The 20,214-nt window shown below is 40.9% G+C and overlaps 1 protein-coding gene across 4 annotated transcripts in view; it reads left to right on the forward strand.

Annotated features, from left to right (window-relative positions):
• The window catches only part of MAP3K20 (mitogen-activated protein kinase kinase kinase 20), a 169,089-nt gene that overhangs the window by 86,975 nt on the left and 61,900 nt on the right, over positions 1-20,214 (forward strand). For all 4 annotated transcript variants that reach the window (XM_026492542.4, XM_048214164.2, XM_026492541.4 and 1 more), the window contains exons 4-8: positions 4,351-4,452; positions 8,793-8,858; positions 13,558-13,586; positions 13,706-13,843; positions 18,615-18,701. In XM_026492542.4, coding sequence (XP_026348327.2) covers positions 4,351-4,452; positions 8,793-8,858; positions 13,558-13,586; positions 13,706-13,843; positions 18,615-18,701 — 422 coding nt within the window. The remainder of the gene's footprint in view (positions 1-4,350; positions 4,453-8,792; positions 8,859-13,557; positions 13,587-13,705; positions 13,844-18,614; positions 18,702-20,214) is intronic.

Consider the following 20,214-nt stretch of genomic DNA (forward strand, 5'->3'; position numbering starts at 1 on the left):
TAGCAAACTCGGAAATGAAGGAGAGGACAGCACTATGGCCTCTACAGAAATTTAAAGGGATTATAAGGGAATGGTGTCATCAGTTTTATGCCACCAAATTAGGCAATTTAGACTCAATAAACAAATTCCTATAAAGATACAAATTATCAAAACTGACTCAAGAAGAAACAAAATCTGAACAGACCTATAATAAGTAAAGAAATTTGAATTAGTAATTTAAGATATTTCCATAATGTAAAGCCCAGACCCAGATGATTGTACCGGTGAATTCTATCAAATCTTTATGGAAAAAATAACACCAATCCTTCCCATATTCTTTCAGAAAATAAAAGGGAAGCAACACTTACTAACTCGTTCAATAAGGCCAGTATTATCCCAGTACCAAAGCCAGACAAAAACATAGTATGAAAAGAAATCTATAGACCAATATCCCTCATGAACATAGATGTAAAAATTCTTAACTACATACAGAAGGTCCCCAGATTACAATGGTTCGACTTACAATTTTTTGACGTTATGTTGGTGTGAAAGCAATATGCATTGAGTTGAAACGGTACTTCAGTACTTCAGACTTTGAGTTTTGATCTTTTCTGGGGCTAATAATATGTGGTACCATGTTCTTTTGTGATGCTGGGCAGCAGCAGCAAAGAGCCATAGCTCATGTCGGCCGCATGATCCCAAGAGTAAGCAACTGATAGACTTACAACCATTTTGTACCCATACAGCCATTCTATCCATGCTGTTTTTTCACTTTCAGTACAGTATTCAATAAATTACATGAGGTATTCAACACTTCATTATAAAATAGGCTTTGTGTTAGATAATTTTGCCCAACTATACGCTAATCTAAGTGTTCTGAGCACTTAGTTTAAGATAGGCTAGGCTAAGCTATGATATTTGGTAGGTTAAGTGTACTAAATGCATTTTCTTTCTTTTTTTTTTTTTTAAGATTTTATTTATTTATTTGGGGGGGGGCAGAGGGAGAGAGAGAATCCTCACGCAGACTCCCCACTGAGCACAGAGCCCAACACGGGGCTTGATCCCACAATCCCAAGACCACGACCTGAGCTGAAGCCAAGAGTCGGATGTCCAACTGACTGCACCACCCAGGTGCCCCTAAATGCATTTTTCAACTTAACCATATCTTCAACTTATGATGGGCTTATTGAGATGTAACCCCGTTGTAAGTCAAGGAAGAGCTGTGTTAGCAAACTGAATCCAGCCACCTGTAAAAAGGATAATATACCATTGCCAAATGGAATTTATCCCAAAAATGCAAGGTTGGTTTAACATCTGAAATCAATTAACATAAGACACTATAATAGATAATAGAATAAAAAGACAAAACTTTTTGGCATAGTACAATACCTGTTTATCATAAGAAACCTCAGTAGAGTGGGAGTAGAAGGGAATTTTCTCAGCCTGATAAATAGCATCTACAAAAACTCACAGCTAATGTCATATTTAATGGTGAAATTGAATGTTCTTCCCCTTAGACTGGGGACAAGGCAGTGAGGTTCTGCTTTTGCCACATCTATTTAACACTATAGTAAATGTTCTAGCCAGCACGATTAGACAAGAAAAATAAAAGGAGTCCATACTGGAAAGGAAGAAATAAAACTGTCTTATATGACATGATCCTGTATGTAGAAAATCCCAAGGAATCCGCAAATGAATAACTAATTAAGAAACAATGTCGTTCAGGGCACGTGGCTGGCTCAGTCAGTAGGGCATGTGACTCTTGATCGTGGGCTGGTGAGTTTGAGCCCCATGTTGGGTGTAGTGGTTACTTAAAAATAAAATCTTAAAAAAATACAGTTTCATTCACAGTAGTATCAAAAAGAATAAAATAGTTGAGTATAAATTTATTAAAGAAGTGTAAGACTTTTACCATGAAAAGTATAAAACATTGCTGAGAGAAATTATAGATCTCAATAATATGGAGAAACATTACCTGTTCGTGGTTTGGAAGACTCATTGTTGTCAAGATGGCAATTCTCCCCAAATTGATTTATAAATTCAAAACAATTCCTATCTAAATCCCAGCAGGTTTTTTAAAATAAGAAACTACAAGGGGATTCAAAAATTCACAAAGAAATGCAAAAGACCTAGAATTTTAAAAGAACCAAGGTTGAAGACTTAGGATACCTCATATCAATTCTTATTATAAATCTGTAGTGATCAGCGATGTAGTACATAAGGATATGAGCACTATCAGCCAAGGACAGGCATGTAGCCAGTGGAACAAAATTAAGAATTTAGGGGGGGAAGTCTCACGCTGATTAATAATTGATTTTCAACAAAGGTGCCAAGACAATTCAATGATAGTAAAAGATAGTATTGATTGATATAAAAGGTATTTTCAACAAATTGTGCTGGGACAATTAGAAACCCACATGTAAAAAAAATGATATTAAATTCTTACCTTAAACCACACACAAAAGATAGGTCATAGACCCATTATGGGTCATAAACCTAAGTGTAAGAGCTAAAACTGTAGAACTCTCAGAAGAAAAATAGGAAAAAATCATTTTACCTTTGAGTTAGGCAGAGAGTTCTTAGATATGACACCAAAAGCACAATCCATAAAAGAGAAAATGAATTTGACGTCATCAAAATTAAGAATTTCTGGTCTTTGAAAGATGCTGTTAAGAATGAAAAGACAAGTTCCAGACTGGGAGAAAATGCTTACAAATCATAAATCTGATAAAGGACCTGCTTCTAGAATAAATAAGGAATTCCTAAAATTCAGTGTTAATAAAACAACCAAATTTTAAAGTGGGCAAACTATTTGAATAAACGTTTTGTCCAAGAATATATACTCAGGGCTCATAGGCACGTGAAAAGATGTTCAACTCCTTTAGTCACTAGGAAAGTGCAATTAACAATAAGAGATGCCGCTAAAATTATACTCACTGAAACGGCTGTGGTTAAGAACACGGACAGTACCAAGTGCTGACAAGGATGTGAAGAAACTGAAACCCTCGTAGGGTGCTAGTGGGAGTATAAAATGGTACAGCCTCTTTGGAAAGCAGTTTGACAGTTTCTTAAAAAGTTAAATATGAACTTACTATATGTCCCAGCAGTTCCACATCTAGGAACCTACCCAAGAGAAATGAAAACATACTTCCATACAAAGAAAGGTACACAAGTGTTCGTAGGGCATTGTTCCTAATAGCCAAAAACCAGGAGTAGACCAAATGTCTATTGACTGGTGAGTGAATAAAATAATTGTGGTAAATCCACACAATGGACTATTATTCAGCAATAAAAAGGACTGAAGTACTGATACATTCTATGGCATGAACGAACCTTGGAATCATCTTGTGAAGAGAAAGAAGTGAGACACAAAAGGCCACATATTGTATGATTCCATTTATATGAACTATCCAGAAAAGGTACATTTGGAGAGCCAGAAATCAGACTGCAGGGCTGGGGTTGAGAAGGGGGCTTAACTGCAAATGGCAGAAGGGAACCATTCAGAATGCTGGAAAGGTTCTAAAATTGGACTGTGGTGGTGGTTGCCCAGCTCTGTCAGTTTACTGAAAATCACCTCAATTGTACACTGACAGAGGTGAATTTTATGGTATGTAATTTATATCTCAAAGCCGTTTTTAAAAAGATTTTATTTATTTATTTAACAGAGAGCACAAGCAGGGGGAGCAACAGGCAGAAGCAGAAGCAGGCTCCCTGCTGAGCAAGGAGCCCAGTGTGGGGCTCGATCCCAGGACCCTGGCATCATGATCTGAGCAGAAGGCAGATGCTCTCAAAGCCATTTTTAAAGGAATTTCTCACTTTCTTCCGTGTGTGTGTGTGTGTGTGTGTGTGTGTGTTTAAGTTTTGAAGGCTCTTCTAAATCCTGATGCAAAAGGATTGATTTATTTTCCTTATCACATAAATGCTCTGCTTGTGTATTTTAATCTTCTCTATCTCATTAGGATGAGTTTTTAAAGAAATCCCTGTACGCAGCCTGCCTTTGTGTCAGATCCCCGCACCGTGTGTCACGTCCGCACCTCCCCGTGTTTCTCAGTGCCATCCGGATAGCTTGGAGTTCGTCCTCAGTTGAAGTTTTACCATTCATTCTGTCAGGGGTCTTGTCTTTAACAAATTTCTTTTCAGGAGGATAGTAACTTTTAGAAACCTGAGCATGGAACAGTTTTTATGTGCTTTTAATGTCCTTTGGTCAATTCTTTAACACATTTTCCCAATGAGAATTTAAAGTCTTATTTTTTATTGTTTTGTGTTTTTTCAATGGGATGGAGTTGACATACTAGTTTCAGGTCTACACGGTCTTCTTTCTGAAATGTACCTTGGTTTTAATTGTATCCTTCTCTTTTCCTTTGAAACTAGAATATGCTTCTCTGGGATCACTCTATGATTACATTAATAGTAACAGAAGTGAAGAGATGGACATGGATCACATTATGACCTGGGCCACTGATGTAGCCAAAGGTAATAAAGCTTCCTGTATTCTTACACAGTTGGCGGGCACTTGTTCCCATCGCGACGTGGGGACCTAAGGTTGAAGATTGGTTACTCTGTGTCTCTAGATGCTCCTTTTCCAGACGACAAGTAGCAAGAATTCTGCAACTTCCGTACAGATGTTTTAATTCCAGTGTAGTTATGTAACGTACCGTGTTGCATTTGCTTCGGGTGTGCAGTGTAGTGGTTCAGCAGTTCTATATATTCTCATCACAAGTGCACTCCCTAACCCTCTTCACCTGTTTCACCCATCCCCCCGCCCACCTCCCTTCCCGTAACTATCTGTTCTCCATAGTTAAGGGTCTGATTTTTGGTTTGCGTCTCTCTCTCATTCTCTCTCTCTCTGCCCCCCCCCCTTTTTTTGGTATAGCTATTTTAAGTCACTGCTTTCCACTCCTGCATTCCTTTTCTCTCTTCACCTTATTTCTTTCCCTGAAACCAAGTTCCAACAAAATTAGTGACTCCAGGGCAGCCATTTTTGCCACATTTTGTGACATTGTTATTGACCAGCCTGCTTGACACATTAAGAGGAAAGCTCACAATTCCGTTGTGCCGCAAGTCTCCTCTTAGACTCTGTATCCAAAAAATGTGATTTATTGTAGGATTAGTTCTGCTCATTTTGTGTACATAATAATATGCTAAAAATCGTAACCACTTTCAAAAAAAAGTTTTATTTGCCCTGCCATGTGAAAGCAATTCGGATTTTATTTTCTACCTAATGTAAACTTGGAAATCACCCTGGAAATGAAATATTTTTAATACACAAAACCCCTCAACAAGGTGCCCAGTTCTCTTTCCCTCATAAATTCCGGCATAGACTAATGCTTTCTAAAGCAATTTAGATTCCATTTATTTTTATCTCTTTTTTTTCCATTTTCCTAACTGAAGGTTTCTGAGTTTTATTTATAACTGTCAAAGTTGCTTTAGAAACAACTTAATCTAAATACCGAACACTGATAGTTACATTTGTATTCTAGCAACCCCTCGAAAGCAAGTGTGTCCACATTTTACCAGGGCAGTTCACTCCTTGCATTTTGCTCCCCCAGTCTCTACAACCATCTCTTTACAAAGCAAGTGAAAGGATACTTAGCACTCGGTAAGGAGAGCAACTCATACTCGGCTTTCACTGGGAAGTCATACGGTGATTCCCAAAAGTAATAGTCTTTCCTTTGGGGAATTTTCTTGTCAGTTTTAAGTTTCATGAACACCTGCCAAATTCTTCAAATGGGGAAAGTGAAAAAAAAAATTTTTTTTAATTTCATGCAAAATGCTGCTGCTGAACGGTGCTTCGTTACCATGTAAGAGTAACGCGCTCTGGGTTCAGGATGGCGTACTTAAGGCTTGGGCTGTGTTAATTAACTTAATTGTGTATTCATGCATCACGCATTTCAAATCAGCCTTAAATTTTCACATTCTTCGACATTTTTGTGTAACATCAGGGACACGTCTGTATGTGTCAGTAGTACCCAGGAACCACCTGTTTGTAAGCCGGGGGACGCGTGACCGCTGGGAGCCGCCGGCAGCATCGTGGAAATACACTTGCACGAATGTAAACGTATATCCGAGCAGTCTTTGCCCGAGTGCGCTTCACCTTACAGACATCTGCGTTTAGGGTGCTTAGCCAATTACACCCGTGTTATTACTTAATGGCGCTTAGGAGAGATAGATAGCAAACAAATCAGCTGACATCAGTCGTTCTGCTTCCTGCTGTGCACATGCTCCGGAAGCTTCCTTGGCCCTCGGCCTGGGCCTGTAAGCCTTGTCCCTCCGGGCCCTTCCCCACCACAGTCCCCATCTGAGGGGCAAGTCCCTTGGCTGCAGATCAGCTCGGTTATTCCTGGGGTTTCTCAGGGCCGCTGGCAGTGTGTTTCAGATGGGCAAAGCAGAGAACGAACAGGGCTAATGAGGTAGCAGACTGGACCTCGAGGACGAACGGGGTGCAGGGAATGAGAGCGGACAGGGGACCGCGAGCCACACCGCAGCGTAATAAATTCACCTTCTTGGGGCTGGTGAGCTGCCCGGAGAGGCGGGTTCTAATGTGTTTGGCCTCAGGTGAGAAGAGTGAGGCAGAGAAGAGACTTACTTCTAGTCACAAGTAACTCTTAATATTTAAAATGGCCTAAAAGGAGGAGGAAATCGGTGCTTTCAGAATGACTCCTGCTCTCTCCGCAGAGCTGTGCACAGACTCGGAGACCAAGTAGGAAGCCTTGATTTCTGTTGATTCTGTGTCACAGTCAGTCGTGCACCTTTCAGTTTGCCCGTGATGGAAGACCCTGCAGCAACGAGATGTTGAGAAATCAAAGAATGAATAATTCATTTCAAATAAGAGTTGATTCATGCGTGTGTTTTGAAGTAGGCATTGCTTAACGTTACCGCTGAGAGAGTCCCTCCTCAAAGCCACACAAGCCCTTGGCCTTTCTGGGTAGGAAGGGAAGTGGAGGGCGGGCCGGCAAGTACCTCTCAGTGTGGCGGGTCCCTCCCCTTGTGTAAGCGGAACACTTCCAGCAGGTGAACCGGGATCCAGCCTCAGAAAGGCCCTCACCGACTCCACATCTCCCCTGAATGACACCAGGCACGTCTTTTTTAGGAACCCTGAGTCTTTAAACTGATGATGGTTTTTTTTTTTTTTTAAGCCTTCTTCATTGTTCATTGCAATAAAAATAAGGCAGAATTATGGACGACTCTATAAAAACAAATTAAATAGACTTTTCTACGATTGTGATTACCACTGTGTTTATGCACACTGAATATGAATGCATCCTGTACATTATACACAAGTAACTTACGGTATTTTTTTTCTCATAATATCTGCTGTAAGGAAGCAAATGCCTCTATTTAAAGCTTTAGTACCTGAGTGTTGTTTTTGGAAATCTTTGCTTGTCAGCCAGCGTAGACACTATCTAGCCCGGCCTCTAATGTAATTAAACAGATTCTACCTGAATTTGGTTCTTAAAGCAAGAAAAAGGTAATTATGAAATTCAGTCCTAGAAATTATTAAAAGTTATCCAGGTTGTCGCTATTGAATTTTCAGTGTGTAGTAGGTAGAACTTTGTGTTAGAAGAATGCTCTCCTGTATTCTAGCTATACCTTGTTTAAGTAAATTAAATTTAGTAATTTAAGTAGTATCACTTAAATTACTGATACTTTTGTGAACTTGACTCTTTCCAGTCATATCTTTGTATCACAGGAGTTTAAATTTTTAAATTTTCTTTGTTCTTACAGGACCTTCGATATCTAAGAATCAGAATGGTAGAAAAATAATAGATTATTTTTTAAAATTAGCCTTTATAAAATTGAACTTTTCTATATACTCAACAAAACAAAACACCAGAGCCTACTTATTACATGTAATGGATGGTTCATTAACAAAAGGAGCTTGTCTGGTTGAGGCGGTGGGGAGGCTGTTTCTTCCGTTATTTAGAAAAGACAACTTGAGAAGTTCAAGGGAAAGGAAATATATTTCAATAGAAAATGCTGTTTTTCTTTATTCTAAGGGGGTATACAATACATAAATACAGAAAAAGAGTCAAATACTACTAAGATCACTGTGAAATATGTGTCTTTTAAAGTGTAAAAGTATAATATTGTATTCAGAATAATAAAAATATATATTCAGTTTACTGAAGTAACTTGATATACATTCTAAACATGTTGGAGAAAATTTTTGAGTGCATTTAAATATAGATTATCCCAAAGACTCATCCTCGTAAAGAGAATATTTTGTAACTACTGTAAATTTTTCTGAGGATCATAAAATCCTTTACCAACCACAACTTTATGAATCCAGCCAGTTTTCCCCGCCCATCCCCCACCCCTACCACCACCACTTCCAGGGTCTTACTGGAATGAGTACTGAGAAAATCAAGCAGGCTGCAGCTGGGCGGCTGCAGACATCCCAGTGGAAGCTGAAAACCTTGGTCTGAGCTTGGGCTGATCTAGAAGGCAACTGGTGGTGGAATACCTTAGTCACTGGAGCACTTCTTCCAGTTGTAACTGTGCTATTTTTGTGCAGACTCCAGAAAATTAAGGTGTCCTTATTAGGTATTGTAATAGCTTTACCCACAATCAAATTCCAACTTCTAAGCGATTAAAGCACTTGAATTTTCCTTAGCATATTAATTTTCTAAGGTAGACATATCCTGTCTCTATTTTATCAATTGTATAAGAACAGAACACAAGAATTTAGTTTCTGCTATTGAATCCTTTGCAAAAATCTGAAAGGTAATACTGATGTTTTAAAATAGAAAGTTAATGCTAATGCAATGTTGGAGAATGATATTAAAAGCCTTTCTTCCTTCTTGTATGAAAAGGAATGCACTATTTACATATGGAGGCTCCTGTCAAGGTGATTCACAGAGATCTCAAGTCAAGAAATGGTAATGTAGTCCTACGTTTTTATTTTACCTATTTTATTATGAAATATATATACCTTGTTTTAGAAATAGGCTCTTGGTTTTCATTTGTTTTGTACCCTGATGTTTTGACTCATCACTGATACCATGAAAATCTTTCCAGTGTTGATAAATATCAGAATTCTTTACATTATTTCAAGAAGCTGCACAGTAGTCCATTGTATCAGCACAGAGTGTGGACACCTGGGTTGTTTACGTTTTTTTCTATGATAAAAAATGTTGAGCTTGATACTTCTCAGCAAAAATTTTTAACACACCCTTAATTATTTCTCTAGAATCACTTTCTAAAAGAGGTATTGCTAGATCAAAGCATGTGGTCGTATACTTCTAGTATCCTATTTTTAGATGGTTCTCTGTACCAGCAGTTTTGAGTTTTGTTCTTTTTACTTCTGAATTATTTGGTGTAAACTTTTGACGTCCGTCATTTTACCTGGAGGAGTGCCCAAAAATGATCAACACATTTCAGAGTTTGGAAAGCAAAGGCTTTCTTTTTCTTCTTTCTTTTCTTCTGTACTCTCTAAAGTTTATTTATGATCCCATATTTTCTAATTTAGAACGTGAGCATCTTAAAATGTCTCGCAGGATTAGACATGATTACTTTTCAGTAGGAAGGTAACAGAAGGCTTCTTCTATTATGGCACTTGGAAGTTAATGGACAAAGGTGGTGAGTGGGATTATTTAACTGGTCCATACCAGATGAAGTAAATGTTAGAGCTTGCTACTTTAAAAAAAAAAAAACACAACTTGCTGTCCATTCATTTACATGCTTTACTTATTTACATGCTTTCTAAGTAATTCTAAGGAGGAGGAGAATTACTTATTTTTTTAAAAAATCTTTAAATCACTGCAGTTAAAATGGGTGTATGCTGAGTGTGATCCTTGCAATGGGTAGTCATGGTAGGTGGAGGAAGAGAAGCAGGGGGTCCAGCTGTCCTTGCTGGCTCCCGGGACTGTGAGGTCTGTGAGGAGGAGAGAGGGAAGTTCTTAGCAGCTGCCACTCCTCAGTCATCGGGGTTGGACCACCAGCTCGACCCTGCAGGCAACCGCAGCCGGCTGCTCTCTCCTTTGTCTAGGCGGTCACTTATCCTTTGGCTCCTCATAGACATGAACTTCCTGGAGCTAAACACTTTTGAGATGAGTTGGCTAACAGGAAGTTGTTAGGAAATAATCTAGAATCTAGTAGGAAGTATCAATCAGAGTCTTATGACTATAGATTTTTAGTTCGTGCTTAGAATTTCAATCTACGCAAGTTACTTGACTTCTCTTTTTTAAAGCTGTGTTATCAGTATATCCTGACTCTCTCACAGGATAAGAATGATTAAGTTACAGATTTACCCATGCTCTCATTATGAAAACTGAATAACGACGGAGACTGCCCGGATTTTTACAAATTACAATTTGTGCAGTTACTTGATGGGAATACACATACACGTTAAGAAAAAATATTGACCTAACTTTTAGCAATTTTTTTTCCTGAAACGGGATAACAAGACTCTTTTATTTTCTAAATTTTATGTTTTTATGTTAGATTTTTTTTAAATGAAGGACTTGTTAATCTTATGAGAAAAAAGAAGTAGAGGTATTTTAAAAAGTAACTGAATATGGTATTAATGATATTTCTATTTTTATTTGAACAAACTGATAGTTTATATATAGCGTCCCATTTACCCTTAGGCTGTTTCTTGCAGAGAGACTATTCTCCCCACTTATCAAGGTCATTAGTAACCGCTTAGTAGAATTGGTCAGCTACTGTGTTCAGGGTGCTGGGTGGCTTACAACAGAAATGCCAGGGGCATGTGGGTGGCACAGTCGGTTGCTTCCAACTCTTAATTTTGGCTGAGGTCATGATCTCAAGGTCGTGAGATGGAGCCCTGCGTTGGGCTCCCCGCTCAGTGCAGAATCTGCTTGAGATTCTCTCTCTCCCTCTGCCCCTCCCCATGCTCGTTCGCTTGCTCACTCACTCTCTCTCGGAAATAAATGAATAAAACATTTAATTAAAAAAAAAAAAGGAAAGAAATGCTAGAACAGTTCTTCAAGGTCTACCTTGGGCCTCCTCGCCTCTTCTGCTCTTATTCACCCACTCCCAGAAAAGCCCCATCTGCGTATTAGCGCTCCCAGACAGACCTCCGCTTCAGAACCACGTGTCTGTCTGCTTATTGGGAGAGGCCACATAGATATTTGTAGGACCCTAAGATATACCATGTCTCCATTGATCTTTTCATTTCCTCTCTGGCCCCCACAAAGTTATTTCTGTATTCCTTTTCTCCATGAATGGCAATACCAAATGCCTAAGCCAGAAACGAGATAAAAAGGAACAGTTTGACTGCAGAGCTCTTGTTCTAAGCATTATGCTGCATTGCCTCTTTGTTTGACTTCATCCTTGAGTCCTCCCCCACCATTACTCAAGCCTAGTTGATTTGGCCTCCTAAAAGTTTCTTTCTTTCTTTTTTTTTAAGGTTTTTATTCATTTTTTTGAGAGAGCATGAGCGAGAGAGAACAAGCAGGGGGAGCAGCAGGGAGAGGGAGAAGCAGACTCCCCATTGAGCAGGGAGCTCAGTGTGGGGCTTGATCTCAGGACCCTGACTGAGATCATGACCTGAACCAAGGCAGCCGCTTAACCGACTTGAGCCACCCAGGCCCTCTCCCCCACCCCAGTTTTTTAAAAAAATCTATTTTAGAGACAGTGTGTGAGCAGGGGGAGGGGCAGAAGGAGAGGGGAAGCAGACCCCCCACTGAGTGTGGAGCCCAATGCAGGGCTTGATCCCACAACCCATGAGATCATGACCTGAGCCAAAACCAAGAATCCAGCGCTCAACCAAGGGAGCCACCCAGGTGCCCCCGATTTGGCATCCTAAATGTTTCTTGACTCGGTGCACTTCTCTCCTGTTCCGTGCCACAGCCTTCGTATGGGCATCTTATGTCCTTTTGGACTACAGCCACTTGGGTGCACAGTGATCTCCTTGACTCCAGTTCCGTTCTTCTCTCATATGCTCTCCCTTCTGCACATTTCACCATTTCATTTCTCTGCTTAAAATCGTCCATTGGATTTCCGTTTCTCACAAAGGCCCTTCCAGACCAGGCCCCCCTGCCTTCCAAAATTGCCTGCGTTTCCCTCTGCTCCTGACCTTCTGCAGGGCTCTCTTTTCTGCCTAAAAAATGCTTTCCTCCCACAGCTCCTCTGCCTAGTTAGTCCAGCTTGTTCTTCAGGTCTTAGTGTGAGCACCGTTTCTTCCAGAAAACTCCTTCTGACTTCCTTAGACTTAAATACCCCTGCCTGCTCTTTGGTTCCAAGGCAATCTCTGTGTCTCTCATCATAGAATTTATCCCACTTAGTTATATATATTTAAAAAATTTTTTTTTTATTTTTTTTTAAAGATTTTTATTTATTTATTCGACAGAGACAGAGACAGCCAGTGAGAGAGGGAACACAAGCAGGGGGAGTGGGAGAGGAAGAAGCAGGCTCATAGCGGAGGAGCCCGATGTGGGGCTCGATCCCATAATGCTGGGATCACGCCCTGAGCCGAAGGCAGACGCTTAACCACTGTGCCACCCAGGCGCCCCTTTTTAATTTTTAAAATGCTAATTCCAGCATAATTAACATACAGTATTATATTAGCTTCAGGTGTTCTCCCACTTGATTATAGACATTGGTTTCAGTGTCTCTCCCATGAGACTGAACTCCACAGGATTGAGACAAGCCAGTCTTGCTCACCCTCCTCTTCCAGAACATAGTACATGGCCTCGCCCATAACAGGTGCTTGGCAAATATTTAAGTGAGTGAATGTATGAATAAGTGAATGAAGGTTGTCCCTGCCTACAAGAAAATTACTCTTCAATTGGGAGTTAAAAATACATACCATGGGGCGCCTGGATGGCGCAGTTGTTAAGCGTCTGCTTTCAGCTCAGGGCGTGATCCCAGCGTTCTGGATCGAGCCCCACATCAGGCTCCTCCGCTGGGAGTCTGCTTCTTCCTCTCCCATTCCCCCTGCTTGTGTTCCCTCTCTCGCTGGCTGTCTCTGTCAAATAAATAAATAAATAAATAAATAAATAAATAAATAAATAAATAAAAATCTTAAAAAGAAAATACATACCATGAAGTAATAATGCTAGTGACCTCCTCAGTATCATGCTGGCAGTCTAGTGGCAGAACCCAACTAAAAAATTTCATTCTTGGGCTGCCTGGGTGGCTCAGTCAGTTAAGCATCTGCCTTTAGCTCAGGTCATGATCCCAGGGTCCTGGGATCGAGCCCCGAGTGGGGCTCCCAGCTCAGTGGAGAGTCTGCTTCTCCCTCTCCCTTGCCCCTCTCCCCATACTCGTGCTCTCTTTTTCTCTCTCTCTCTCAAATAGATCAATAACATCTTAAAAAAAAAAATTGGTTCTCTTTACTACTACTAACGTATGCCGTGTTTACTGGACAGTACTACATTTGATTTAAACCAATGTTTTGAAAGCCTTTTAGTCAGCACCTCATGGAATTAGTTTTTTGTTCTTCTTTTAATGTCAGCTCGTTTTTCCAAAGTCTTCAATGCAGTAAATACTTCAGTTTTACCTTTCATATGCCCTATGGAAGATAGAAATAGAAGTTTACAGGTTTTTTTCAATATAAGATGATTCAGATAAATTAGATGATTGTCATAATTTTTCTTTTTCTTGTTTTTTTAGTTGTTATAGCTGCTGATGGGGTATTGAAGGTAGGACTGCTTCTTTTAATATTTTTCAGAAGTATTTAACTTCAGATGTAAGTTTTCGTGGTGGATAATTCTTTTGTTAATCAGTAGTAGAAGGTTGATACTTGTTTCTCTTTTCTCAGATATGCGACTTTGGCGCCTCTCGGTTCCATAACCATACGACACACATGTCCTTGGTTGGAACTTTCCCATGGATGGCCCCAGAAGTTATCCAGAGTCTCCCTGTGTCTGAAACTTGTGACACATATTCCTATGGTGTGGTGAGTTCATTTCTCATTTTTTTGTTGCTCAAGGAAATCTGAAAAAGCAAACACCTCCGGAGGTGGGATACAGCAGTTTAACACAGTTTTAAGACAACAGTGCTGTTTCCGGTGGAATGCCTAAGAGCAGCAGCCACAGAGAGAACACTTCCTAATTGCGAGAGTGCTTACTTTGATCGTTTTATGCATCCGAGTTATTTTGTCCTCTGTTGAGAAGAAACTAATGCTACTTCCAAAGAGCAATAGATGGAACCTAAAATAATGTCGGGCCTGCCGCCCTCCTGAGGAGAGTGCTTTCCTGGGCCGGACACAGGACTGCGGAATACCCGCGTAAGTCAGTGGAAACGTGGCTCGTCTGGCACAGGCCTTCGCTGTAATAAGTTGCTCAAAACACCCCAGTAGGGCTGCCACGTGAGCGAATTGCAGGAGGTTTTTGAATATCAACTATTAGAATGATTGGTGAGTTTCCGGAGAGTACAGAAGGAAACGTGCTTAGCTTTTCTGGGCTTGCCCAAGCCTGCTGCAAGTCTTACAAAGTGGGGTGGCTGTGAGGCGTGACTCTAAGGTGTCATGTAGAAATCAGAGCACAGCAGCACGGAGAGGGAGAGGATAATGTGGGGGCGGGGGTGGGGGAGGCTCAGGGAATGGAGACCACAGGGAAGACTCCCTTAAGGAGCAGAAGCTTCTGGGGGAGGGGTTTTGAGGTGGGTCATTCTTGAGGAATAAGGAGAGGGAAGGAAGGAAGTAGAATAGGGGAGCAGTAGGGTGGGAGGGGACAGGGTGGTTCTTTGGTGGTGGAAGGAATTCATTTGTTGCCCCTTTTTTGAGGATAAGTTTTTTATCCTTAAAAATACGGTGTATCTTTTAAAAAGTCCGAAATAGTATTTGGCACTCCTCTTCGGGTCTTATCTCCCAATCATACTGCCTCTATATTCATATTATTACTCTTAAAAGGACATTTTCATAATCATGGGTAAAGCGGCAGACTGATTTTGGCCCAAACTGAGCCTCCTCTTCCGGGACTTTTGTGGTTTCTACGGAAGGTGACCACTTATGGCCCAAGAGGGGACCTGCATTGTCAGATGCACTCCTGAATCCCTAGAGGCCGTCAGCCTCTCAGGGTTTACCACTGGCTTCGAGACTTCCAGCACCTTCCCATTGTGTTCTAGACAAACACCATTTAGTGAAAGAAAGTACAAGGCATGCTTTCCAGAGCTTTTTGTTTAAACAATCACAAATTTTTAAAAAATGGCCATTGCATGGTCAAAGGTGATCAAAGAGCAGGAGAGAGTGGTTGTTAAGGTCGGGGCATGTTAGTTTTAGAACTCTGTGCTCCACAGACCGAAAATGATCCCTAGCTAGGAAAGCACTGGGGTTATTTAGAATTTCTGATGTCCTTTCAAAAACAGGTAAGTAGCGACCATTTGTCAGTAAAGGATCTTTGGGCATAAAACATCCCGTAGTTCGTGAAGTGTCTATTCTGTTCATTGTGCCTCCACACACACAATAGCAGTCCCGTACAGACGAATAAGACCCTAAGAAAGAGTTGTCCTTTTTGGAAACCCACCTAGGGAAAAAAAAAACCTAATATATTATTGCTTTTCATTTTTCTATTTTTTCAGCCTTGCTGTAAGCATTTAGCCCCTAGTATTATCTAAGTCCCTCGCCCGCACAGCTTGATAAACCTGTGTTGCTTCTTAACACGTGGCAAGACTTACCAGCCTTGGACGGCCTTAAAATAAATGTGCCGCACATGCCAGAAGGGGATCTTGTGATCCTTGCTTCCAAGCCGATAAACTTTGCTAGGCAGGCAGTTGTTTCTCTCCGTTCTACAACAAAGGAGAAGGGGCTACCCCCTTATGATGATCTCTCTTGAAGGACGGGACCAGAGGAGTGTTTAGTATGTTACCCACAAAAAAGAAAAGACTTAAGGAAAGCAAAAATCATTGAAAGAATAAGCCTCTGAAAACACAAGGCCTAGCCACCCTTTAAAAACAAAGCTGTCGTAATGACGATGCAGAAAGGATTACCTTCCCAGAAGCTTCTGAGCCAGAACCACGATTTGGAAATAGAGTAGCTTAAGAGTGAGCATCCCTGAGTGCTTGTGTGCGAGCCCTGTTCCAGAACAAGCCGGGCTCAGGTAATGGCTTGCCATTGTTTGTAAAAGAAAGGACAGGAAAAGTACACAGCCTTGTCCAAGTTTCTCTGCAAACTGAAAATAGAAATTTTTCCTTGTGAGCGCAGTTTAAACGTAAATACGTCTCAAGATAGAATGAGTTGGAAAGTATTTTTAAGGGGAAAGATCACAATGTTTGGCTTGCATCCCCATCACCGATATTTTCAGGCCTAGTTTAATATATTTTTAGACCTCCACATGACTTCCCCCACAAGGGACTGTTTTGTGCCGAGTGTCATTGTGTTTAGTGCAGAAACAGCTGCTGTCCTGTCTCACACCACCTGTGTTTTTGATAACGTTCCTACACCCAGGGAATCGGTAACAGGGAGTCGGCGTGTGCTGGTGCTGGACTTACACTCGACACTTCCCTTGGGCCCCAGAGCCGCATCCGTACCCCCCTCAGCTGTAGGAGCTCTTCCGAGACACACACGGACTAAAATGAAACTCTTACTTTTCCAGGGTAGGACTCTTGGAGAAGCAGAACTCAGACCTTAGTAGATTTGGGGTATTTTCCAACTGAGTATTTGGAAACAAAGAATGACATCAATCTTTTCGTGCATCACTTCCCAAGCTCTTGGTTTTGCATTTTCCCTTGTAAAACCCACTCAGCCTTCGTATGTGCGCCTGTGCAGTGGGTTGTGGGTGCGGGCCGGGGCCAGAGAATGGGGGGCAGGAGGCACCTGCCTGGACAGTTTGGGGTCTGGAGCATTTGATCTGTCCCCGTTCTCCGCAGGAAGGCCAGATTCATGGATTTGCTTGCTCTGCCTTCCCCTCTCCCTCCCCAGCCTCAGCACCAGGGGAGTGGGGACTGTGAGGAATGGAGGGGCTTCTGCTCCCTACCCCACCCCCTGCAGGCCGGTCTCGGGGTGATTGCATACCTGTTCGGGCCCTCACGCTGCCTTTACTTACAGAGCTTGCTAGAATCATCCCCTTCTGGGATGCCCCTTACCTTTTCCTAATCACTTCTGGGACTCAAATAGAATTATTCAGTAGCTCTTCTAAAGAAGTACCTTACACACTTGATTAAAAGCCCAAAGAGGCTTCAGTGAATTTTTTTTCTCCCGCTTGAGCAGCATCTGCCAATTTCCCTGATTTTCCTGCTAATTATCTTCGTATTAGCCAGAGTTCATTTAGCATGTTCTGATTCGAACAGGACTGAACGCTGGCTGAGGAAACAGCGGCTAGAGTCAAAGGTGTGCAGGCCCTGCTTGCACAGAGGACATGCTCTCACTCCACATTCTTATTTAGAAATGGGGTTTTTTGTTTTCATTTTTAGAACAAGAGCAATCTAAATCAAAAGTGCTGAGTTCGTTTGCTTCTCACCTCTGCCACGGCTCTACACCTGAGAGAGGGCCCGTCACATTCTCTCTGTCACTGCAGCCTCCCTTCTCTAGAGTCCGTCGGGTTGGGAGCTTGACGTTAGGGTGAGGCAGCAGGTCCGTATTCTGGCTCTGCCCCTTGATAACGGAGTGTCTGTGGGCGCGTTTATTTAACTTCTGAAGCCTTAGTTTCCTCACCTATAAAATGAGGGTCCTGTCTATTCGCTGGGATTGATACTAATCATGGGAACACCTGGAAAGTGTTTAACAAAGTATCTGGAACATAATCACTCAATAAGTGATAGTTGTTGTTATGATTATTGATAAAATTGTTTTTGCACTTCACAAAATATTGGTAGACTTAGATTTTGATGCCTGTTTGTATAAACAGAGGAAGTTACCTGAATGTAAAAATCTCTATTACTTAGTATTTTAAATGAAACCCACATCATTGGCTGTTTTCAGCATTCCTAGCATCAGTTTGCTTTCTTTCCAGTGCAGGTTTATTGATCATGCTGATCTCGAGGACTGCAGAGAGAGGCACACATGAATTACACACAGACACACACACACACACACACCCAGCCTATATATACAAACATAAAGTGTTTATTACATTTTAGAATATATAATAAATTATATTATCAGTGGAAGAAAATGACTCCCTTAGGCCAACTCATTTTGAGAGAGCTTCCTCCAGAGCACAAAATGTAAATGTTACAGTTCTGCAAGTACTTAACCATTATGGGGTGAATGGTTTAGCTAGTGATTTGGATTTAGGGCTCAGTATTTTTTATCAGACCATTACTGAACCTTTAAAAATACGGTTGAATTCCCAGTTATTATCTTATAGAGAAATTTATTGGTGATTGAAGTAGAAAGAATTTGATTAACAAAATATAAAACCTAATTTGTGGGAATCTGTGAGAATTCTAGTAACTTACAAGATAAATTATGTAGGCCCATTGGTTTCATAAGTCTGGCTCTAAATGTTCTGATTTCCAAACTAGTTTTTTTCTTCATAAAAATGAACAATGTGTGTATGTGTGCACACGCATGTATATATATACATATATACATGTATATATAATGTGTGTGTGTGTATGTAATATTTGGAAGAAGTCCTATGCGTGAATATATATGTTTTGTCCAAGTTTCTACAGGTGGGGTTGGTTTTGTCTGGTAACTGGCTACAGTTAAATGTTAGATAAAGTTTCAGTAATATACCAAAAATATAAAGTACAAGAATAAAAATTCCATTTTCTTTTTGTTCCAGGTTCTCTGGGAGATGCTAACAAGGGAGGTCCCCTTTAAAGGTTTGGAAGGATTACAAGTAGCTTGGCTTGTAGTGGAAAAAAACGAGGTAAGACTACGATTCTCCATTCAGGTACATAGATCAGAAAACAGTATTGGGGTTTTGCAAAAGACTTTTTCATCTTCTTCAAATTGAAAGTAAGTTCACGCTTATGGAAAGATTAGCAGTAGGAGCTAACACAAAGGGTCAAAGTGATGTTATTCCTCATGAATGGACCCTTTACATCTAATTGTTGCAGCTTCACGTCGTGATGCTGTAGATCAAACATCGTGCAAGTACTGTACTAGTTTCTCCGTCTCAATTGTAAAACCTGGGGGTTTGTTCTTAGTGATGAAAGAAGCCATTGCGTCCAAGGTAGGGAACAGTTTAACTCCATCTCCTGCGTTTAGGCCATCTTTTTTACTGGCCGGGAGTTGATCTATCTGTGAGAGACCTTCAGCTACTTCAACTTACCTCTCCCAGCAGGAGTCACTGTAGTACAAGAAACTGTCGCTTAGATGAGAATTTCAAAAATAAAAGAAGAAAAAATAGTTTCAAAAAAGGGAAAAATTACAGTTTTGCCACCTACGTTGAACGCTACATTGAAGATGAGCTCCTCACTGGAATTGGCGAGGCAGTGGCATAACTGTTCCCTTCTTCATGCAGAGCCTTTCCATTTCAAAAGAACTTCAGTGGCGTAAACACCGTTTGTGCTGTGTCCCCAGCCTCGCTTTTCTTCTTCCCACAAATTGAGGCTTTCAGTTAGTTGGACCTATGAGCCTACATCAGAGAACGTGGTACATTCATATCAAAGAGAGCAACTACATTTTGAAAGGTTTAAAATTGTGACTGAAATGCACAGGCATGGAAATCCTCAGCATACGGATGAAGCATCCAGTGCGAAGGTACTCTGAGAACTTAGATCCGGTAATGGAAGCACACGCCGGTGTTTGCAATGCAAAACCACCTTATTTCACAAATCCGGATCTTATCTGTGCCCTCTCCAAAAGGTAGGAGTGCAACCTAGGGATAAAATAATTTGCAAAAAGGTGAATACATGGAGATACGTGCTTTTTAATGCCATGCAAGAATTAGACTGATCGACTGCCCATGTGAGTGCAGGAGCAGACCAGATTAACCACACAGCTGCTGTTGACGAAGAGAAGCCAAGTTCCCATAGTTTAGATCACATAATCCAGCTACCTGATTAATTTGTCCTCCTGAGCGATTGAGAACAGAGGAAATGTTCATGATAGCTGAACTTGATGGGAGAGAGCTGCCAATTTAGGAAAAAGCAAAAGGAGTTATATTCAAGAATGTGTCTTGCTCAGTGTTTCACAGGAGCTGTCCTGTTTTAATTAAATGTCTTGGTTATTCCCAGGGTGCTATTAAATCAGACCCTTGTACTCAGGATAACTGATGTTCTTGTGAGACGAGAACCCGCTTGTTTCTGTTCTATTTCTTTTGCCAGTGAGGTGATTAGATGTTTGGTTCTGGGTTTACAAATGAGAGTGAAGAAAATTGACCTAATGTTGACTTTGGAGCAGAACACTCAATGTAACTCCTCTCCCCTCTACGTTGT

The sequence above is a fragment of the Ursus arctos genome, unplaced genomic scaffold (genome assembly GCF_023065955.2).
Source record: "Ursus arctos isolate Adak ecotype North America unplaced genomic scaffold, UrsArc2.0 scaffold_1, whole genome shotgun sequence".
NCBI classification, from domain to species: domain Eukaryota; kingdom Metazoa; phylum Chordata; class Mammalia; order Carnivora; family Ursidae; genus Ursus; species Ursus arctos.